The sequence below is a fragment of the Urocampus carinirostris genome, chromosome 7 (assembly GCF_059441175.1).
Source record: "Urocampus carinirostris isolate Australia breed hairy pipefish chromosome 7, RoL_Ucar_1.0, whole genome shotgun sequence".
Classification (NCBI taxonomy): domain Eukaryota; kingdom Metazoa; phylum Chordata; class Actinopteri; order Syngnathiformes; family Syngnathidae; genus Urocampus; species Urocampus carinirostris.
In genome coordinates, this window is record NC_142355.1 from 28,784,222 (window position 1) to 28,805,299 (window position 21,078).

The 21,078-nt window shown below is 42.5% G+C and overlaps 1 protein-coding gene and 1 pseudogene across 1 annotated transcript in view; one reads left to right on the forward strand and one right to left on the reverse strand.

Moving 5' to 3' along the window:
* lrrk2 (leucine-rich repeat kinase 2) overlaps window positions 1–21,078 on the reverse strand; it is an 83,709-nt gene that overhangs the window by 464 nt on the left and 62,167 nt on the right. The window contains exons 40-50 of the mRNA XM_088340458.1: window positions 17,345–17,505; window positions 15,175–15,345; window positions 14,997–15,097; window positions 12,875–13,060; window positions 8,468–8,661; window positions 5,853–5,925; window positions 3,193–3,380; window positions 2,983–3,129; window positions 1,711–1,940; window positions 1,571–1,639; window positions 1,367–1,502 (exon numbers count right to left, since the gene is read on the reverse strand). Coding sequence (XP_088196584.1) covers window positions 1,375–1,502; window positions 1,571–1,639; window positions 1,711–1,940; window positions 2,983–3,129; window positions 3,193–3,380; window positions 5,853–5,925; window positions 8,468–8,661; window positions 12,875–13,060; window positions 14,997–15,097; window positions 15,175–15,345; window positions 17,345–17,505 — 1,648 coding nt within the window. The 3' untranslated portion in view covers window positions 1,367–1,374. The remainder of the gene's footprint in view (window positions 1–1,366; window positions 1,503–1,570; window positions 1,640–1,710; window positions 1,941–2,982; window positions 3,130–3,192; window positions 3,381–5,852; window positions 5,926–8,467; window positions 8,662–12,874; window positions 13,061–14,996; window positions 15,098–15,174; window positions 15,346–17,344; window positions 17,506–21,078) is intronic.
* Window positions 16,557–16,646, forward strand: LOC148362880 (U2 spliceosomal RNA; annotated as a pseudogene).

The following is a 21,078-nucleotide window of genomic DNA, read 5'->3' on the forward strand; positions in this document are numbered from 1 at the left end:
TCTAGTAATTTTTTTTATTGGTTGACTGGGTCTATTTAACCCTACTTTAGATAATTAACCTGGTAATAACATTATAAAAGCGTTCAGGTTTTGACAATTATTTTAAGCAATTACTAGAGTAGGATGAGAATCTATTTGTGTAATAAACTAATGTTTTTATTCTGTCACTATTGCCATGGCGCCCAATTGGACCCGCCCGTGTGGCACCAGCTGCGGCTCATTGACAGATTGGTGTTCCGTCTCTTTAAAGCTCAGTGCTCTCATTCTTCCTTTGTCAGCCAGTCAACGAACCTCTGCCCTGCAAGACGTGGGTTCTTACTCGGTCCTGTTTTCCTGTTGGTATTTCCTATGCGGTATTGTTCCCGTTTATTTTTTTCCTGTTTATTATCAGTTTCCAGTTTCGTTCCTGTCTATTTTTGTGCTGTTTATTATTCTCTCCAGTTTTCATTCCCCTCTAGTTTGTCCTGTTTAATTTCTATATAGCCCTGCGATTGGCTGGCAACCAGTCCAGGGTGTCCCCTGCCCACTGCCTGATGATTGCTGGGATGGGCTCCAGCATCCCCGCGACCCTACTGAGGATAAGCGGTGCAGCTGATGAGATGAGACGATGAGATGAATTTCTATGTACATTATCAATCCTGTCGGTCCCGTCCTGTCCGGTATCGACCCCATCCGTCCGATATCTGCTCGGGCGGTTGGAATCGATCTCGTGGGTCTCAGGCTTCCTGTCTTTCCAAGCCAGACCGCTGCTTAAAGTGCATGACTCCCCATTTCCCGTAAAATAAAAGGCTTGTGTGAGAACGTCACGCGTTTGGGTCCTGACCCGGTTCTGGTTCATGACATATTTAACATTTTATTGATTTTATTTCACAGGAAATACAACTAAATCACAGATTATGGGTTTCATAAAATGAATAAGCAAAAAAAAAAGTGTTTTTATAGCTAGCTATTGGGCTAACCTTTTAGCTTTGGAGCCAGCTCTCTTCCTGCTTTTTTTAGGTAGTTGGCAAGCTATCATTTCACCTTTTTTTGCTTGCTATGAAGCTAAATTTTGATTTCCTTTCTAGCTAGCTATCTAGCATTGTGTTAAGTTTTCTATCTGGCTAATGAGATGACTTTTTACTCTAATAGCTAGCTAGCTCCCTTTTAGTTTGTTACCCGTTTATCTTTCTAGCTAATTATCAAGCTATCTTATTTAGCTATTTAGCTAGCCATCTAGCTTGGCTGCTATTTTAGAAATTCATATCAAACTAAGTGCCCTTTGCGCAAATTAATCACAAAATGTTAGTCTTGTAAATTGAGCAGTTATTCAAATTAATGAAATGAATCAGCCAGCCCAAATATTTGTATGTTTTAAAAAGCCAACCTTAGTGTTCAGTGGTGGTCATGTAGCTGTTCTCTCATCCTGGCCGCGATGTGTTCTCTCCCCTCTGCATGCTTTTTTAAGTCTTTCGCCTCCGAAGGCAGCGAGCTGTTCCACACCATTAACACCGACTGGGCGTCTAAGGGCGCATAAAACGAGCGCACTTAAGCAGAGTCCGCATTGAAGGGTCAGTGCGTCCTCACCCACCCCACTCGCTCTTGTCCTGCAGGAGTCTTCGGCCCAAAACCAGGACTACGTTTTTCCAGTTCTGTTTTTCTAAAAATGCAGGAATTGAAGAATTACATTTCTGTAGAAATGACTAAAATAATCGGATATATATCATTCACCAATGAAGGCCGGAGCGATGCATCGTAGCGAGTGGCACCGGGGAGGGATGATTTGGAGCGCTTGGTGCTTGTTGCCCAGTTCCAGCAGCAACAGGTGGCCCCCTCGGGTGCCCACCCACAGGGTGGATGAGCCCGGTCCAACCAGGAGCGATTTAACCCGAGCCCACCGGGCCCAAGACTGAGAACTGTCAGCATCCGCCTGGTCCTTCGAGCCGGAAATCAACTCGTGCCTGCAAATGCAACAGGGCAGATCATTTGGATGAAAATAGCAGGGGATTTAAGATTAAACCCTGGGGAATGCCATAGGGATGTGATGCTTCAAAATAGTTAGACAGATCCAGGACACCCCTGGGCTGCCTTGTTTCTTTCCTTCTGTCTTTCCTTTCTTTCTGCCTTCTTTCTTTCCTTGTTTTTTCATTTCATTCACTCTTTTATTCTTTATTTCTTGTTTTGCATTCGTTCTTGATTTGTTTCCCTACATTTGTCCCTTATTCTCACCTTCTTTATTTCCATCCCGTGCTTTCTTTCAACCTCATGAGTCTTTCTTGCCTTTGTTATTTACTTCTCTTGCCTTTTTCCCTTCCTTCATTCCTTCTTTCCTTTTTATCTTCACTTGCCTTCTTTTTTCTTGCCTTATTTGTTTCCTCCTCTTTCCTTTGTTCTTGCCTTACTTTCTTTGTTCTTTCCTTCTTTTATTCCTGCCTTCTCTCTTTCTCTTGCCTTCTTTCCTTTGTTCCTTCCTTCCTTCTTGCCTCATGCTCTTTTTTGGCTCTTCTTGCCTTCTTTTCGTCTCATGATTCTTATTCTTTGTTCTTTTCTTTTCTTGCTTTCCTTCATTCCTTCTCCTGCCTTTATTTTTTTCCTTCGTTTGGCTTCCTACCTCATTAATTACATCCTTCCTTCATTGTATTGCTTCCCTTCTTTCATTTATTCCTTCCTTTGCATGCCTTCATTCCTTCCTCTCTTACCCTCTTTTTTATTTCTTAAATTCTTTCCTTCTAACTGTGTGTGAGAAATAAAAAGTTTTTAAAAAAATTCCTTCCTTCCTTCCTTCTTTCCTTTGATCTTTTGTCATGCTTTTTTTTTTTTAAAATAACTATCGTTTATCTTAACGGGAGTTTTTTTAATCACTTGGAGGCTCTAAATAATACACACTGTCCCTTTAAAGTCACCTATTATGGCTGCCCGCCTTGCCCCTGTCTATGACTGCCACTGCTTGTAAGATCCAGTTCAAGTGATCCTTGAAAAACGGCGTTTTTTTTCTGGCTTCACCTGATGATTTGGGCGCAGTTGATGCAGTCCAGCATGCGCTCACTCCGCTTATCCCAAACTTCTACCGCGGACGTGCCGGCTTTGCTGAGGTACACGTGTTTGTCCACCGCCATGCGCCACACGCTGGCCTCGCTGCCGGCCTGATGCCTAAAAGCGATCAAAACCTTGAGTACTCCGGAAAATCCTATCGTGAGCATTGTTGGGACTGACGGGAGCGTCACGGCGTTGCGGGTTTCGATGTTCCGGCTGACGCGGTAATCGGCGCCGAGGGACAAGATCTTGGTACCGCAAGCGGCCCAGACACCGCGGCCGTCCAGGGTGTACGAGGACGCGGCCAGGCACACCACCGGCGTGTTGACCATCCCCAGGACCACCGACTTCACCGGCTCACCGAACTCCTGGACAAATGGTACCAAATACCGTTCTTTCCAGACTGTAAGGTACTATTGCTACCTATTAGCGCAAAGGGAACCTCGTTGGGTTAGGATTTCTGAAATAACAACTTATCTTATGCTACCTTCTACGTTGTTACTACGTTATTACCAGGTGAATTATTTCAAAGGAGAGAGAAAAAGGAAAGAGAGAAAGAATGAGAAAAACAGAGAGGGAGAGAAAAGGGTGAACAAGAGAGAGAGAGAGAGAGAGAGAGAGAGAGGGAGAGAAAGAAAGGGAGGAAATGAGTAACAGAGAGAAAAATAAAAAGAGTGAGAAATAGTGTAAGAGAGGGAGAGAAAAGGGTGAACAAGAGAGAGAGAGAGAGAGAGAGAGAGAGAGGGAGAGAAAGAAAGGGAGGAAATGAGTAACAGAGAGAAAAATAAAAAGAGTGAGGAATAGTGTAAGAGAGAGGGAGAAAATGAGAACAAGAGAGGAAAAGAAAGAAAAAGAAAAAAAGGAAAAACCAGGGAACGAGAGAAAGTAAGAAAGAAAGAGAGAGAGAGAGAGAATGACAGGAAGTGAGAAAGAGAGAGAGAGAGAGAGAGAGAGAGAGAGAAAGACGGAAAGGAAACAAGAGGAAGGAAGAAAGGGAGAAAGAGAATGAAGGTCAGTGTAAAAAAGAGACAACATGAAAAAGAGAAAGAGGATGAGAGGAAGAAAGAGAGAAAGAGAATAAAATGAAGTGTAAAAGAGAGCGAGAGAGTGGGAGAAAGTGAAAAAGAAAGAAAAAGAAAAAAACAAGATAAAAAGAGAGAGACAGTGGTAAAGAGTGAAACAAAGAAGGAGTGAAAAGAGGGAAAGAGAAAGAGAAAGAAAGGGGAAACAGACATAAAAGACAAAGAAAGAGGAAGAGAAACGGGGCGACAGTGGTTCAGGAGGTAGTGCGCTCGTCTTGGGATCATGAGATCGCAGTTCGAATCCTGGCTCCTCCGTGTTACATGTGGAAGTGTCCTTGGGTAAGACACTGAACCCCTAATGCCCCCAATATTCAGGTTAGCGCCTTACATGGCTGCACGGCTGCTATTGGGAAATGTGAAGCACACTGTAAAGTCTTGACTTGAAAAGCGCTATATAAATGCAGATCATTTCATTTCATTTCAAACGAAGGGAGAGTGAACCGAAGAAAGAAAGTTAGATAGATAGAAAGATAGAAAAAGAGAGGGAGTGAGAAAAGAACAAGACAAAGAGAGAGACGAGAGAGAGAGAGAGAGCAGGGAAGAGTGGAAGAGAGAAAGAGTGAAAAGGAGAATGACAGTGAGAGAAAGAAAGGGAAAGAAAGGGGAAAATAAATAAAGAGACTAACAAAGATGAAGAGAGAGAAAGAGAGAAAGAACAGGAGGAAGTCGGAAAGAAAAAAAGAAGGAAAAATAGAGAAAGAAAAAAGGAAAGTAAGGGAAAAAGAAATAAAGAGAGCGAGAACAAGAAGAGGTGAGAAAGAAAGACAGAAAGAAAGAAAGAAAGAAAGAAAGAGAGAGAGAGAGAAAGGGTTAAATTTACACAGTCTACCACAAAAAAAAATATTCGACAAGAAAATCACAATGACTCAGCACTGAGCTATTTTCAGAACAGATCCGCAGGCACCTCGGCTGTCCTCAGAGGGCCACCAAGTGCCCACGAACACCACGCTGGAGACCCACGTGGTGTGTCGCATACAGTAATCCCTCGCTACAGCGCGCTTCGGTTATTGCTGATTCACTGCTTCAAGGTTTTTGAATTGAATTGTCTTTAGTGTCATTGATATGGACATATCGTGCATTGTGTTCTGCAGCAGACAACAGGCAGCAAATGCTATCAGGGGGGCAGCTTGTGTGTGTTGGGTGGGCGTAACTGCCTGTGTGTGTGTGACTTTTATAGGCCAGTCAATGAAGCGAGGCTGCGAAGAACGGCGACAGCTAGCAGTTGTTCCGTGTATTATTTTCAGGTCTGGGAGGAGACTGAGGCGACGCCGGGAGAAAAAACAAAATGAGGGAAGGGGCCAACTTACTGCAGTTAGGCTACATAACAACTCACAAGCCACCCTGCCTATCTTGCATTTCGCCAATTTTAGATCCATTACTCATAAAACAGATGACCTGAAGCTACAACTCGTGGGAAACATTCGGGAGACCTGGCTCATCCCGAAGATACTTAATGCTAGTTTGCAGCTAGCATACAGTATTTATACATGTGCATTATTACACAAGGCATTACGGTAGTTTTACGGTTGTTCAATCAAGATGACATACGAAAAGGCATTCGATTTTACTCTTATCACATTTTTTTGTACTTATGGTGCCAGAAACAAATGAGAAGAGACACTATTTGGTCCTGAATAATATAAGTAAACGCAAAGTCCAATTCATCATAGAAAGAGTACTTTTTGTTTCATGATGAACCAACTTTCAACACAGTGCTTCTCAATTTTCCAGCATGATTTTCATGTTTACGTTTCAAACCTTGAGAGCAGAGTCTTCGTAAATCGTGAGAAGGCCATCAGCCGTGCCGACCAGCAAGTAATTTTTTCTTTGCCTAAAAAAATAAATAAAAAACCAAATGATTTGTCATGAACCAGAACAGGATCAGGAAATGGGAAGTCATGCACGTTAGTCAACAGTCTGGCTAAAATGATGGGAAGCCAGAGGCTGACGAGATCGATACCAACTGCCCGAGTAGATATCGGACAGATGGGGTCGATACCGGACAGGACGGACAGACAGGATTGATAATGAAACTGGAAATCGATATCAAACAGGACAACAATAAACGGGAACAATACCGGACTGGAAATACCAGCAGGAAAACAGGACCGAGTGGGGCAGAAGTTCATTGACAGACTGACAAATTAAGAGAGAGCACTGACCTTAAAAAGACGGAAAGCCAATTGGGCGCCATGGCAACCGTGACATGATTACGTTAAAAAAAGTATTGTTTTCCAAGAATCTACTCACACTTATTTCTTATTTGTATGTTACTCACGTCGTCATTTTTTAGTTATTTACCAATATTCTTTCAGTAGCTATATTTATTTCACTTTTGCAGTTTTTTATATAGTTCTCCACATTTTTTTATGATGGTCGTGTGAAAGAATTGTGTGAAAATTACTAAGCTGGACAACGTTAGCTATTAGCATTAGCAGCATGACGAAAATTGCTTGATAGCATTAGCAACTTGAGTGCTAATGTTATTTGCTTGGTCAATAACATTAGCCAGCAGGCAAGTCATTCACCGCTAGTGTTAGCAGGAGTCGCTAGCATTCGATAACATTTATATAACATTCCCTCCTTTTTTTATTTTCTCGCCTTGTCTCCCTTTTGGTCTTTTTTCCTTCTTTATTCATTTGGCCTACTTTCCTTCTCTTGCCTTCTTCTTCTCTTGCATCCTTTCTTACCTTATTTCCCTTTCTTTCCTTCTTCCCTTCTCTCAACTTTGTCCTGGCCTTATTTCCTTCCCTCACCCTATATTCTTTTGCCTTCTTTCTTGCTTTCCTTGCTTCCTTCTCTTTTCTTTCCTACTCCCACTTTCGTTTGTGCCTTCATTTCTTATACATCTCATTTCCACTTCTTGGTTTCCTTATTTGTTTCACCTGTTTTCTTAACGACTTTACTTCCTTCGCTCACCTTTTGTACTTTTCTTGCTTTTTCTCCTTCTCTTGCCTTCTTTCCTTCTCTCACCTCCTATCCTTCTCGTAACTTTTTTCCTGCCTTCTTTGCTTTTCTCACCTTCTTTGCTTTTCCTTTCTTTCTTGCCCTCTTTACTTTCTCCCTTTTCGCTCTCATTTTGTTCTTTCTCCCACTTTTTTCAGTTTTTGCTTTCTTTCATTTTCACTCTCACCTTCTTTATTGCCTCCTTTCCTTCTCTCACCGTCTTTCTTATTTTCTATACTTCCTCCACTCCTTCTCTTGTCTTCTTTCCTTCTCTAGCCTTCTTTCGTGTCAGCTATACTTCCTCCTCTCTTTCCTTCTCTTGGGTTCTTTCTTTTTCTTGCCTTATTTCTTACATTCACCTTTTTCTCGCCTTCTGTACTTCATCCTTTCCGTCTCTCATCTTCTTTCCTTCTCTAGCCTTCTTTCGTGTCCTCTATACTTCCCTCCTCCCTTTCCTCCCCCTGGGTTCTTTCTTTTTCTTGCCTTCTTTCTTACATTGACCTTCTTTCTTATCTTCTACCCTTCTCTCACCTTCCTTCTTGTGCTCTTTTTTACTTCCACTTTCTTTCTTTCCTTCTCTCCTTTTCTTGTCTTCTTTCTTGTCCTCTATACTTCCTCCTCTCCTTCTCGCGTCTTCTTTCCTTCGCCCGCCTTCTTTTGTGTCCTCTATACTACTTCCCCCACTCCTTCTATCGTCTTATTTCCTTCCCTCTCTTTCTTTCCTTGCCGTCTTTCTTTCTTGTCTTTTATCCTTCTATTGCCTTATTTCTTGTCCTCGGTGCATGCTCCTCTCCTTTTTTCGTCTTCTTTTGTGTCCTCTAAACTTCCTACTCTCCTTTTCTCCTCTTCTTTCCCTCACTCATTTTATTTTGTCTTTTTGCTTTCTTTCTTAATTTTGCCATATTTTTCGCCTTCTGCCCTTCCCTTGCCTTCTTTCTTTCCCTTTTCCCGTCTCTCACATTCTTTCTTGTATTCTTTATTGCTTGTAGAAAATTAAAATGCTAAAAATGTGTACTATTTAGCGTCTCCCAGTGGTTATTGGGTCGTGGCAAAGTTGGCACCAGTCCATAAATAACTTCCCCTCGTCTTCTTTTCTTCTCTTGCCTTCCTTCTTGCCTTCTGTCCTTCCCTTGCCTTCTTTCTTGCCCTCTTTATTTCTTCATCTCCTTCTCTTGTCTCCTTAGTTTTTTTGCCTTCTTACCTTTTCTTTTTTTTCCTCTCTCACCTTCTTCCTTGCCTCCTTTCTCCTTCATTCTTGCCTTCTCTCCTTCTTTTACTCCCCTAAGTGCCACTTTTTCCGTTCCACGGGGAGATATCCGCCACGACTTCATCCATCTATCCATTTTTTGCACCGCTTATCCTCAACAGATCATTTTGAATGATCAAAACGAGTGATTTTCTTGAAGTCAGTCTTGAAAGGCACTCACAGGCGAGGAGGGTTGACGTGAAAGTAGAGAGAAGTGACGGCATCTGTGACCTTGTTTAAGGGGTACCACACTGACGTGTCTTTGACGCTCAGGACAATCAGCGAGCCCATTTGCGTGCCGGCCACCAGCCAATCGGAAGCCTCACCGGGGATCTGCACCGTCACCAGGCACAAGACCGGACTACTGTCCATCTCCTGCTTGAAAATGAATACAAGGGAAAAGCTGAAGCTGCTGCAGAGGATGATAAATGTTTTATAGTTATTGATAAGTTGATTTGGTTGGTTATCTTGAGTAATATCAATAATATCTCGACCACTCGGGCCATCTGGGCACCATTATTTATGGTGTGTCTTGGGCAAGTATAGCCTGGCAGCGCCCATCCTTCTCCAGGCTGTTTTTTGGGGTAGGGGTTTGCTCCCCAAAATGAAACATATAGTACAGGTATCCATGAATACCAGTAGCAGGAGAAGTCAAGTCATGTTTATTTGTGACACCCTTAATCATAAGGGGTCTCACAGGGCTGCACAGACTATAATGACACCATCCCCTGATCTAAGGGCCCGGTCACACAGCCGTTTGCGTCTGTATCGCGGGTAAAATTTTGCGTTTTTTTTTTGCCCGTGGTTGCCCGCGATGGAAAATGCGCAAAATTGGCCAACCCGCTGTTCATCGGTGGTATGCCCGCAAAACAGACGCCGGCGACTGTTCCGCTTCCTCATCGCGTCATTTCCGCGTCATTTTCTCGTGTGGACCACGGGTATAAAAGCTGCTGAGCCGGCGTTATGCCGAGAAATGCATCCTTGCCGCTACTACAACCACTTTTACCTCGTTTTATCTCACTTTTATATCACTTTTAGGGAATTTAATGGCGAACATATAACCAAAACCACTTCGTCTTGCATTTGTTGGGAATGTAATACAACTTAAACCATTCCGTCTTTGTATTTGTTGTGAATGTAATCGAACGGTAATGCACGCCGTATACAAATCACTTTTGAGCAGGTAACATGTTTATTTTGCCTTTTTCTATTCAAATCGCTCATATTGAAACTATTATGCACTCTACCATAAAGCTTATTTCTGCATAATAAGCTTTACGGTAGAGTGCATAACAGTTCTCAAAAGTGATTTATTTACGGTGTGCATTAATGTTCGATTACGTTCACAACAAAAACAAAGGCGGAATGGTTTAAGTTGTATTACATTCCCAACAAATGCAAGACAAAGTGGATTTGGTTATATGTTTGCCATTACATTCCCTAAAAGTGATATAAAAGTGAGATAAAAGGAGGTAAAAGTGGTTGTAGTAGCGAGGGGATGCAAATCTCGGCAGGGATGCATTTCTCGGCATAACACCGGGCTGTAGAAATCATAACCGCTCAAGACACAGTCCCGTGAAGATCAAGATTTCAAGCTATGGCACAGAAGAAGCCAATAAGTTATTATTGTAATAGTTTTTCATTTTGATTTTATTATCTTGTTATGAAATGAAAATAAATGTCAAGAAATAAAAACGGATTAAGACGAGGTCACTACGATGACGGGGATCCATGTTCACCCCTTGACGTCTCGAGCACAACTGACGTGTGCTCGGCAAATCGCGCTGTATATACGCGGAGAAAGGCGTTTGACCGTCACACGCGTAACACGCTAATTTCACCTAATAACACCGCGATACAGGCGCAGAACATGCTATTACCATGCTCCACCTGCGATTACCCGCTGAAATTTCCCGTCCTACCCACGTGTAACCATGCCCTGGCCGCGGCCATAGCACGTCGTTCCGCGTCATTTCCGCGTCATTACCTCGTGTGCCGCCCGCGATTAACACGTGGTCTAAAGTTTTGAGCAGCGCAAAACTTTTTCGCGCGGCCAACCGCGTGTGAATTTCCGACCGCGAGTAAAGCACTGCTGTATCTCGTCTATATGGCGATCTCAAAGCGTCCAACAGCGTCTGCTTCACGAGCAGAAATTTCTGGCCGTGATTCAGCCTCGATACGCCCGTGAAAGGCTGTGTGACCGTGCCCTAAAGTTTTGAGCAGCGTAAAACTTTTTCGCGCTGCCAACCGCGTGTGAATTTCCGACCGCGTGTAAAGCACTGCTGTATCTCGTCTGTATGGCGATCTCAAAGCGTTCAATACTGTCCGCTTCACAGGCAGAAATTTCTGGCCGTGATTCAGCCTCGATACAGATGCAAACGGCTGTGTGACCGGGCCCTAAGACCTTCACGAGGGGAAGGAAAAGCTAAAAAACTTCAGCATGAGGAAAATGAAGAAAACTTGAGAAGGGACCGCACATGAGGTAATCCCCCTTCCAGGATGACCAGGCTGCAAAGGATGTTGCATTAAGAAATAATACAATTTAAAATAAAATACAAAACATTTTTGAAGGTAAGGCCATTTGAACTACAGCCTTCCATCAATCTCTTTCTGATAAATAAAATAAAACAAATAAATAAAAAAATCACGTTTAAATTCCCTTTGCTTTTTTGGTTGTAATGTCATTCAAATGTTTTTTACAGTTAAAGTTCATTTTAACAACGGCTTTTTTGTACACATACAAAGAAAAACAATGAGACCGGACTGAAAAGACATTTGTAGCACATATTTGTTTAAATACACATTAAATACACATCAAAATAACGAAAATATTGAACTTTTAAAACTGTTTTCGCTATTTTCTCTATTTATGTGGATTATGAAACTTGGGGAAGGTGTTTTCCAATGTCATGTCTTTCAAAATAACGAAAAATATTTTTTTAAATTGTTTTTTCTCATGATTTTCTCACATTTCAGCCTCCTGATTTGACTCAGATTCAGCATCTTCGTCATCTGGTCGCTGTTGTTTCTCCTTGCAAAGCACCATCCTGCTCTTTAAAGTTTAGCCGGATATTGGCATTGACTGTGTAGAGCAAATAAGCGCAGCAAATAAATAACATCCACCTTCTTTGTTTCGGGTGGCTCGATTTGGAATGGATGTGTCCTCTTTTGGACAGTTCCAGAATGTACCATAATGAAATCTGATAATATAAAGTTTTGAAAGTGATAAAAACATCCAAGGCTATGTAGTGATAAAATAATGTTTTCACCGTACGTAATTAATTTGATTGGAGGGGCATTCTCAAGTACAGAACATTACGCAGATTTCTCACTTCTTTGGCTTTTTAACAAGTTCAAAACCTTCAAACACCCTCATCCGATCCTGGTGGTCTCAGATATCTGATATCTGAGACCACACCCAAAGAGGCACGATCTGGTCAAGCGTCACTCGTCCATTTAAAAAGAGGAGCTGATCGATAGCTCGTCCTCTTTTTCCCCTCCCTGCCTCATTGCATGTCAACCACTTGACACGGTCTGCAGGTCTGCACTGCGGCCTTGAGACCAGCACGTGTGCCATACGTTGTGACCATACGGCGCACAAGACAAAATCTCTTCCCAACAAGTAAGAGGATGGTTTCAGATTTAACACCACGTTTGCTGGTTCTTGGGAATGAGCGTTTTTTTTCTGTACAAAGGAATCTCCCCAAATTGACAAGCATTTAAGCAGGAAACTTTCTTTTTGTGCTGGTAACTTTCAGCGGTCGAAAACTCCCATTATCTCCAGTGCCTTCCCCTCCTTTTTTAGTTTTTCTATTATTAATTCTCTGTGTTAATAAATGTGTTCTATCTTAATCAGCCTGGTTCAATAAATCCATTTTCTTGGGATTAGTAATTCATATTAGAACTCAAAAAAACTCAATAACGTAATTTGATTTTTGTATCAGTGTAGGGGATTCTAGCATACTTCTGGAAAAGAAGAAGATTTATAGTGGAGCACAAACAACACCTACAAGCAAATATGTTTCAACCCAAACAATTTTCAAAGTTAAAGCTAGAAAAATCCCTACAACTGATACTAAATCTTACACCTCATTTTTGTTTTTGACTACTATGCACAGTTTCCATAATAGCCACTATCGGCCAAGCATGTGCTGATTTTTTATTACAACACTATTTGGGGCACAGTAATAAAAATTAAAGTACAAAAAAATGAAAGAAAAAAATACAAAAGAATGTAAAATAAGTACAAAAATGTAAACTTAACAAAAAAAGAAATTATTAATAAATGAAAATGTGAAACATAAGTTTAAAAAAATCCAAACATAAAAAAACACATATTCCAAGAAAATTTAAATCAAGTATAGAAAAATCAAAACTTAACAAAAGAATGAAAGAAAATATTTTAAGAAAATGTAAAGCCAGTAAAAAAACAACAATTATTAAGTATATTTTAACAAAAAAAAATGACTTTAAACAAATAGAGAAATATAAATCTAAAAGAATTAAGCAAAAGTGAAAAATACTTTTTTTTCTCATACTAAAAGTGTTTCATTGCAATTCTACTCACACATCCTTAAAAAAACATCACCTGTGTCGTGATACTGTTTGAGTCCAAGTCCACTGCGGTGAGGGTTCCGGTCCTCTGAGTACTGCTGCCCCCTCCCAGGAAGGCTATGCCGCCGCTCACCGCCACACATTCGCCATGCACCGACTTTGGCAGCGCCATCTCCCTCATTAAAGACAACATCTCACACGAGTTGAGCCTGCCAAACACCTGAAAGTGAGATACAAAGATGGATGTCACTTCATTTTTTGTGCCTTGACCCAGAAGAAAAGGAGATCTTGATTGCTGGTCCAGTTCATTGTTGTGGTTTATTCTCCAACACTGCTCTGAATCTTGTCAAATTTAATATCACCCGGTCAAAAATGTAGATATTATATTGATCCTTGTCTGTCGTTTCAGTTGGATGTGAAAAATATTACTAGAATAGCCTTAATCTTGTGAAGATTCGCCCAATGCTGTCTCAATCATATGCTTAATTATAATTTGCACGTTGATTACTTCTTGGCTGGATTACTGTAATGTACTGCTCTCCCGGTCTCCCGATGTTTAGCAGGTTCCCTTACTAACATACCAATGTATTCATGGACTTGCCCCCTCTTACATTTCAAATTTGATTTTTCGCTATGTTGCTGCACAGAGCCTCTAAGAGACTCCAAGAGCCAAGAAGAAATCTGCAGGCTCAAGCGTTCTCCTTCTAGGCCCCGGTACTGTTGAATGCTCTGCCTCCGGAGATAAAATCTGCAACCTCAGTGGGAGTTTTTGATTAAGTAAATCTGCTTTTACTTAATCCTTGATTCCCACCACATACTTTTCTTTTCCTGTCTTTTCCGGTTGCTCGGTTGGTGGTGAAATGAGGGAGAAAGACATATCGAGATGAGTCAGTGGACCAGCGCCTGGACCTGAAGTCATTGTCTCCATTGACCAGCCGGCTGAGAAGGGAAGCTGAATCATTGCTGCTGTGGACTTTTTGGAAAGTGTTGTATATTTAGATAGATAGGTAGATAGATATATACTTCATTCATCCCCATTTAGCTATAATTTTTACTTTATCTTTTTGATGTTCACGACGTTTTGTGGATTGTTACCCAATGCAACATCTATTGCAGCCTGAAGGGGGATTGCCACTTGTGTGGCCCCTTCTTAAGGTTTTTTATTTTCCCTCATGTTGAGGTTTTCCTTGCCTGCATGTCAGTTTCAGATCAGGGGATGATGTAATTGTGGACTGTGCAGTCTTTTTAGACATTTTGTGATTAAGAGTTAATGTGACTTGACTTGAACGATATTGAAGAAAATACACGTAGTGATGGATACAGTACATTATGCAAACACGTCTATTGCAGCCTGGTCTTCCTGAAAGGGGGATTACCACTTGTGTGGCCCTTTCTCAAGGTCTGTTACTTTGCCTCATGTTGAGGTTTTGAGTTTTCCTTCCCCGCAAGTCAGTTTCAGATCAGTGTTATGATTACCGATGTGAATCACCTGTGCCCGCCCCTTTGGCGCTGACTGCCCTGGACTCTGATTGGCTCCCGATCTGGACTTGTACCCACTCCTGTCTGTCCCCGTTTGTCAGTCCGTCTGCGAACCTCAGTTAACACAAGCCTTTTTTGACCCTGACTCCCACCTGTCCTGTTTTTTTGCTCCTGTCTGTCCCCCGGCTTTGAACCGTTCTTGATCCTGACCACGTCTACTCTCCCGTCCCAGCTTTCGAACTCTTTTTGTCCCAGACCACGTCTACTCTCCTTTCCTGGCTACGACTCATTTCCAACGGCAACCACGTTTTTGCTCTCCTGTCCTGGCTACTGACCCATTTTCTGTTCCCAACACCGCCCTCGCTCGCCACGGAGGTTTCACTTCCGCGTTCATAGCGACCTACTTCCTGCGTCCAGCAATCACCGGATCTTGGGTGCAACCCTTTCCCTTTCTTCCAAAAAAACATGTGAGAAACGCAACACAAGTGGGTCCTGTCTCCGTTCTGGTGCTGACAATCAGAGGATTGTGTAATTGTGGCTTGTGCAGTCCTTTGAGACACTTTGTGATTAAAGGCTGCAAAAATAAGTGTGACTCGAAAGAAAATGAAGAAAATACACATAGTGACGAATACAGTACATTATATAAAAAAACTTGACTGTTTAGTCAGGTACTTTACCTGAGCAGATGTGGGACGATCATGAGGATTAAACTTAAGACATTCACTCATCAGAGCTTGAAATCCAGGCCAAGGGGAGCATCCGTAGTGCTTCACAGGATCTGTAAAGGGCACCATGATACAGATTGTCACCCACATGGATAAAAATACTCATCTTTTAAAATCCTAATCTGTTGACCTGGTAGCTTTCCCTGAACTGCCACCTCGTCAAACTCGCTGGGGAACTTAACGCCGTCGCAGATGCGCTCGCCACCCGTCAGAAGGTCGTAAAGAAGGAGCCCGAAGGAAAAGACGTCGGCCTGCTGGTTGTACGTCGCATTTCCCCTGGCCACTTCGGGTGCGCGGAAACCTGCACAACGTCTGAGCGATTACATTCAAAGCGTCTGGACAAAATAACACGTAACGTGTAACATTTTTACACAAGCTTTATTTTGCTTGAACGGGGCAGTCATGCGATCGCTGGGCAGAGGAGATCGAAACCGGACAGGACAAACGGGATCGATACCAGATTCGGGATACACGAGCAGATACCGGACAGGGTGGGACAGATGGGATCGATACTATATACAACAACAACATTCCGGACAGGACGGGAGAGACGGGATTGATGCCGGATACTGGTTACACGGACAGGATACCGGACAGGACAAGACAGGCAGGATCGATACCGGATATTGGATAAGAGAGCAAAATCCCGAACAATGGAACAAACGGGATTGATACTGGATAGACGAGCAAGATACGGGACAGGGCAGGACAGATAGAATCGATACCTGATACTGGAGCAAGATACCGGACAGGATGGGGCAGACAGGATAGATACCGGATACACGGGCAATTTACCAGACAGGGCATGACAGACAGAATCGATACCAGAGCAAGATACCGGACAGGATGGGACAGACGGGATCGATACCAGATACTGGAGACTGGAGCAAGATACCGGACAGGACGAGACAGGCGGGATCGATATCGGGTACTGGATACACGAGCAAGATACCGGACAGAGTCAAAATACAAGTCTTGCAAGTGCAGAGGTTCGTTGACAGACTGACAAGGAGTGGATGTGAGCACGGAGTTTAAATAGGAGGGAACCCAATCAGGCAACGAGCAGCAGCTAGCACCAAACGGGCGGGCCCAAGTGAGGGCATTGGGCAACCGTGACATAATGAGTATATTTATTTTGGATTTAATTCATTTTAGAGGGAGACTGAATCATATTTGGGCACTAGATGTCACTGTTTTGCAACCTAAAATAAGTGCCACAAAGGACAAGGAAGAACACAAACTACAGAGACTCATAGCGACCAAACTGCACCATTTTCCTTAAAATTAGTTTTACCCAGCCATTCACAAGGTTTTTTTAATTGGGTACCATTAGCAGCAAGATGGGGGACAGTCATGTCCACTCACTATATCTCGCAAGGAAGATGAAAGTAACCAGCGCTTGCATGAGTCTGATCTTTGAATTCACTGATCTCGCGTCCCAGGGAGTATGGACTAAATGCCAGGGAGTGGGGAAGGACCTTTTCAAGAGAGTAAGAGTCCCGACTCCTAGGCTTTGATTTTTGCATTCCGGAGATGGAATAAGAGCTTGCTCTGTCCACTCCACGCATCGGCCCGGTATTGCAGTAGCTCCGGGAACGGTGCATTCGCAATGATCGCAACAAGGCTTTAGGGCTAGGACCTTAGCTTGGCCTTTTGGCTGAGAGTAAGTGTCCGGGCTCCTAGGCTTTGTAGCGTATTATGAACTGACCGATAACGGATAATGAATAATGAATAACGAAGATAGATAAATAACCCTTAAAAACCCCAAACCCCACTACCATGTTCTTGTCCCTCCAGTCTGGCAAGTAGGGCTGTGACCACAATTTCTGGTTCTGACCCTTCTTCTGGTATGACAGCTCTAAGATATTTAAATTTGGTGACAGGTTCTAGCTCTCTGTGGTTGATGGTGATGTTTGTTGTGATAGTTTGGGGATTGATGGTCATTAGTTTTGTTTTTACTGTGCTGATTTCCATTCCATTCAGGGTTGATGCTTTGTCCAGGAAATTGACCAGATCTCTATGTTCCTGTTCGTCTCCTGCCAATCCGGAAATATCATCAGCAACGGAGGTTAGTGACAATGTGTCCCCCAATACTGACTGTACCTTTGTGTTGTTCCAGAGCTTCGAACATGATCCTCTCCAGGATGATGATGGTGAATTAAGTTTGAGAGGAAGAATGCAACCTTGTCTCACACTGACTGTGGTTCGTGACCACCCCCCAATGGTACCATTGATAAGTACAGCACTAGGCTATAAACTCTTAATAATGAACGATAATCATTGGGTGCGCTAAACCTAACCTGGCGTGCCCTCCGAGCTGCGGACCCCCATGCTGCAGCAGTACTGAGAGATGCCATAGTCCGTAATCTTGGCGATGATGTCAGCATCCGTCTTCAAGTTGAACAAGAGCACGTTGTGAGGCTTCAGGTCGCGGTAGATGATCATGGCTGAGTGCAGGTACCTGGAAAAATATTGAAATGTTATCAACCACCACAAGCTCCTATCTATATGCCTGGAGTGAGAGTTGAAGTTCTGTATTATATAGCAGTGATTCTCAACCCTTCAGACTTCAAAACCTATGATCCCTCCCCTCCAATTACAAGGCGAAACCAAAATCAAGAAATATTTTTACTTTTCAAAATTGTTGAGTGAAAGAATTGGGCCATTATAACCAGATATACTACTTCGGACTATATTATATAATGTTCATGCTTCGGGCACAAAGATGACCAGGATTCATACTTTTACTACACATTTTTTGGGGAGTCAACTTTTCAATTTTCCAGCACCATTAAATGAAGAAATCCTGGGTAAAATTTGGACTGTAAGCCGCTTTCAACCCTGCGGCTAATATATGCATTATTCCTAACAGGCGCCCCTGGCAGTAAAGGTAATAGTGAGACACGATAAACATATGTGTCAAGGAAGACGCAAGTTTATGTCATGATGACTTTCACCTGTGCCGCTCGTTTGGCGCCAGCGGCTGTTGGTTACCTGATTGGTTCCCCGTCCTACTTAAGCTCAGTCCTTTCACTCGCCTGTTGTCAGTCCGTCAGCGAACCTGTTTTCACAAGGCAAGCATTTTTGACTCTGACTGCCGTCCGTCCCGTTTTGTCCCCCGTTTTCCACTCGTCCGTTCCTGACTTCCCCGTTTCTCTCCTGCTGCGACCCGTTTTTGACCCTGACCACGTTTTGATCTCCCGTCCCGGCTAAGGACCCGGTTTTTGACCCTGACCACGTTCTGATCTCCCGTCCCGGCTAACGACCTATTTTTCCATCTAATTATGTTACGATCTCCTGCTCCGGAAGATCCACTTCCGCACTCAGAAAACGTTCCGATCCTGTGAGCGGCTTGCTTCCCGCGTCCAACGAGCTCCGGCTCGCGGGCGCTGCCTTTCCTCTATATTTCAATAAACTTGTGATTAACATTACGCATATGGGTCCTACTTCTGTTCTGGTCGTGACAGTTTAATGTAACTTCGTGCTTTGACCTTAAATAAAGCTGCATGAACAGACCCTCATTATGAAAAAAGTGTCAATCAAAAAGGGCCGGCTAACTACGATATTGGGACTCAATTCACAATTCTGTTTATTTGTAAACGGAAATAACTTAGTAACGAACGGATTACTAGAAGCAACGTCCAATGGAGCATACATTATTAAAACTCATTCTGTGTACTGTCTTTCTGTGTAAATATCTCATATTTCAATGTGGGAACGCGCGGCTTATAGTCAGGTGCAGCTTATAGTCCGAATTTTAATGTATTTGCAGAGGCACAAATATATATGTCATGATTACTGATGTGAAGCACCTGTCCCCGCTCGTTTGGTGCCAACTGCCTCAGACTCTGATTGGCTCCCTGTCACTATTTAAACCCACGTCTATCCGTCACCAGTTGTAAGTCCGTCTGCGAACCTCAGTGTACTCTAGGCAGGTTTTTCGACCCTGACTCCCAACTGTTTTTGCTCCCGTCTGTTTCCTTTCGAATTGTTTCCGATCCCGACCACGTTTTTTAATGGTGCTGGTAAATTGAAAAGTTGACTCCTTAAAAAACGTTTTTTGCTACTGACCCGTTTTTTTCCGTTCCCGACACCGCCTTCGCTCGCCACGGATTTTTAGATACTGAGTAGATCGCAAATATTTTTAGACAAATCTCTCTCCATACATATGAGGAATATATATATTTTTGGAGACATTTCTCCCCAAATGACAGTAATATGTAGCTTATATATTAAGGTTGCAGGAAATTCTTCTTTTTAAAGTTTACCATTAAGAAACGCTACCTTAACTTTTTGCATGGCTCATAAGAAATCTTTGAAAAGTAATTCCTGCACAAATACACATTTCATAGCGCCCTGTTTGGGTGTAGCATGTACCTGTCCCATAGGGGGCGACAATGCCATACAAACTGTCAAAAAGTCCCCTGTCAAAAATCAAGAGGGAAGAAGAAAAGCAATGGCAAAGCGAAGCCACCAGAGAGCAGCGTCTGTGTCTTTTTAAGCAGACTGGATGAAAAACATGGCAACAATTTAAAACATTTTTACGAGCGTTTCACCCAAAATTCATGGATTTCAAGTATCCATACGAAACCTGTAAGACACTTTTGTGATGTCTTCAGGGTTTGAACTCATCTTCTGAAGTACATAGCAAGCAGGGTTGGGTAGGGTTACTTTAACTTGATTACTTTCAATTACTTTTGGATTACTCCAATACCAAATATGCTAATAAAAGACAAAAGAAACTAAATATGAATCAAATTACCAAATTTTGTGCAGGCTTGGGGAGTAACGGAATACATGGAACGGCAAATATGATGTTGGCAAGCTGTTTGGATTTATTTTCATTTTGTTTCTGTTGCATTTTATGTTAGTTTTGCCGGAGATCAAAGCCAGGAGAGAAAGCTTACCGCGTGTTGTGAGTCATAATTTTATTCATGTTTAGTTTCTTTTGTCTTTTATTAGCATATTTGGTATTGGAGTAATCCAAAAGTAATTAAAAGTAATCAAGTTAAAGTAACCCTACCCAACCCTGATATCAAGTTTACCTTTGAAAGAGTGGTGTCAGTTTTGACGGACTCGTGTGCCAGAACTCTGCCGCACGAAACACAGAGGTTTTTGCCTTCCCTTGTTTTTAAGGTAATGAAACCTTCATATATATATTTAGCTTCATAGCACACTAACTGAAATATTTCAGGTCTTCTATTGTTTTAATATTAATGATTTTGGTATCCAGCTTGTGAAAATTCAAAATTCCTGTCTCGTAAAATTAGCATATCACTAAAAAGTGCTCTAAACAAGCTACTGAGCTAATCATCTGAGTCAACGAGTTAACTCGACATACCTGCAAATGATTCCTGAGGCTGTTAAAAACTCCCAGCCTGGTTCATTACTATAAACCGCAATCATGGGTAAGACTGTTGACCTGACTGCGGTCCAGAAGGCCACTATTGACCCCCTCAAGTAGGAGGGTGGGATGCAAAAAGAAATCTCTGAGTGAATACGCTGTTCCCAGAGTGCTGTATTATCAAGGCACCTCAGTGGGAAGTCTGTGGTAAGACGAAAATATGGCAGAAAACGCTGCACAACCAGAAGAGGTGACCAGATCCTGAGGGAAATTGAGGAGAACGGCCGATTCCAGACCTTGGGCCACCTGAGGAAGCAGTTACGACCAACAGTAGCTCTTGTGTGAATGTTTATACCGCTTGTTATTTTGTTATTAAATTAGCAGCGAGACTTAATCAGCAACTGAGTGCCTTTTTTAACTGTACTGTGTTTTCATTTGCTGTTTATTACTTGCTTGTTTCAGGAACTTTTGTACATCAAAAAGGAAGCCATCATGTTTATAGACCAGGGGTCTCAAACTCAATATTCTTGAGGGTCGACAGAGCTAGGGTATGAGTGAGGTTGGGCCAAAATGGGTGTTTCACGAACAAAATCTGATAAAAACCTTACACTGTGCATGTGGCCCCTTCCATGGGTTTCTTAAGTCGCCTTATGCCTAGGTTTTTGAGTTTGACCTTGCTCTCATGTGGGT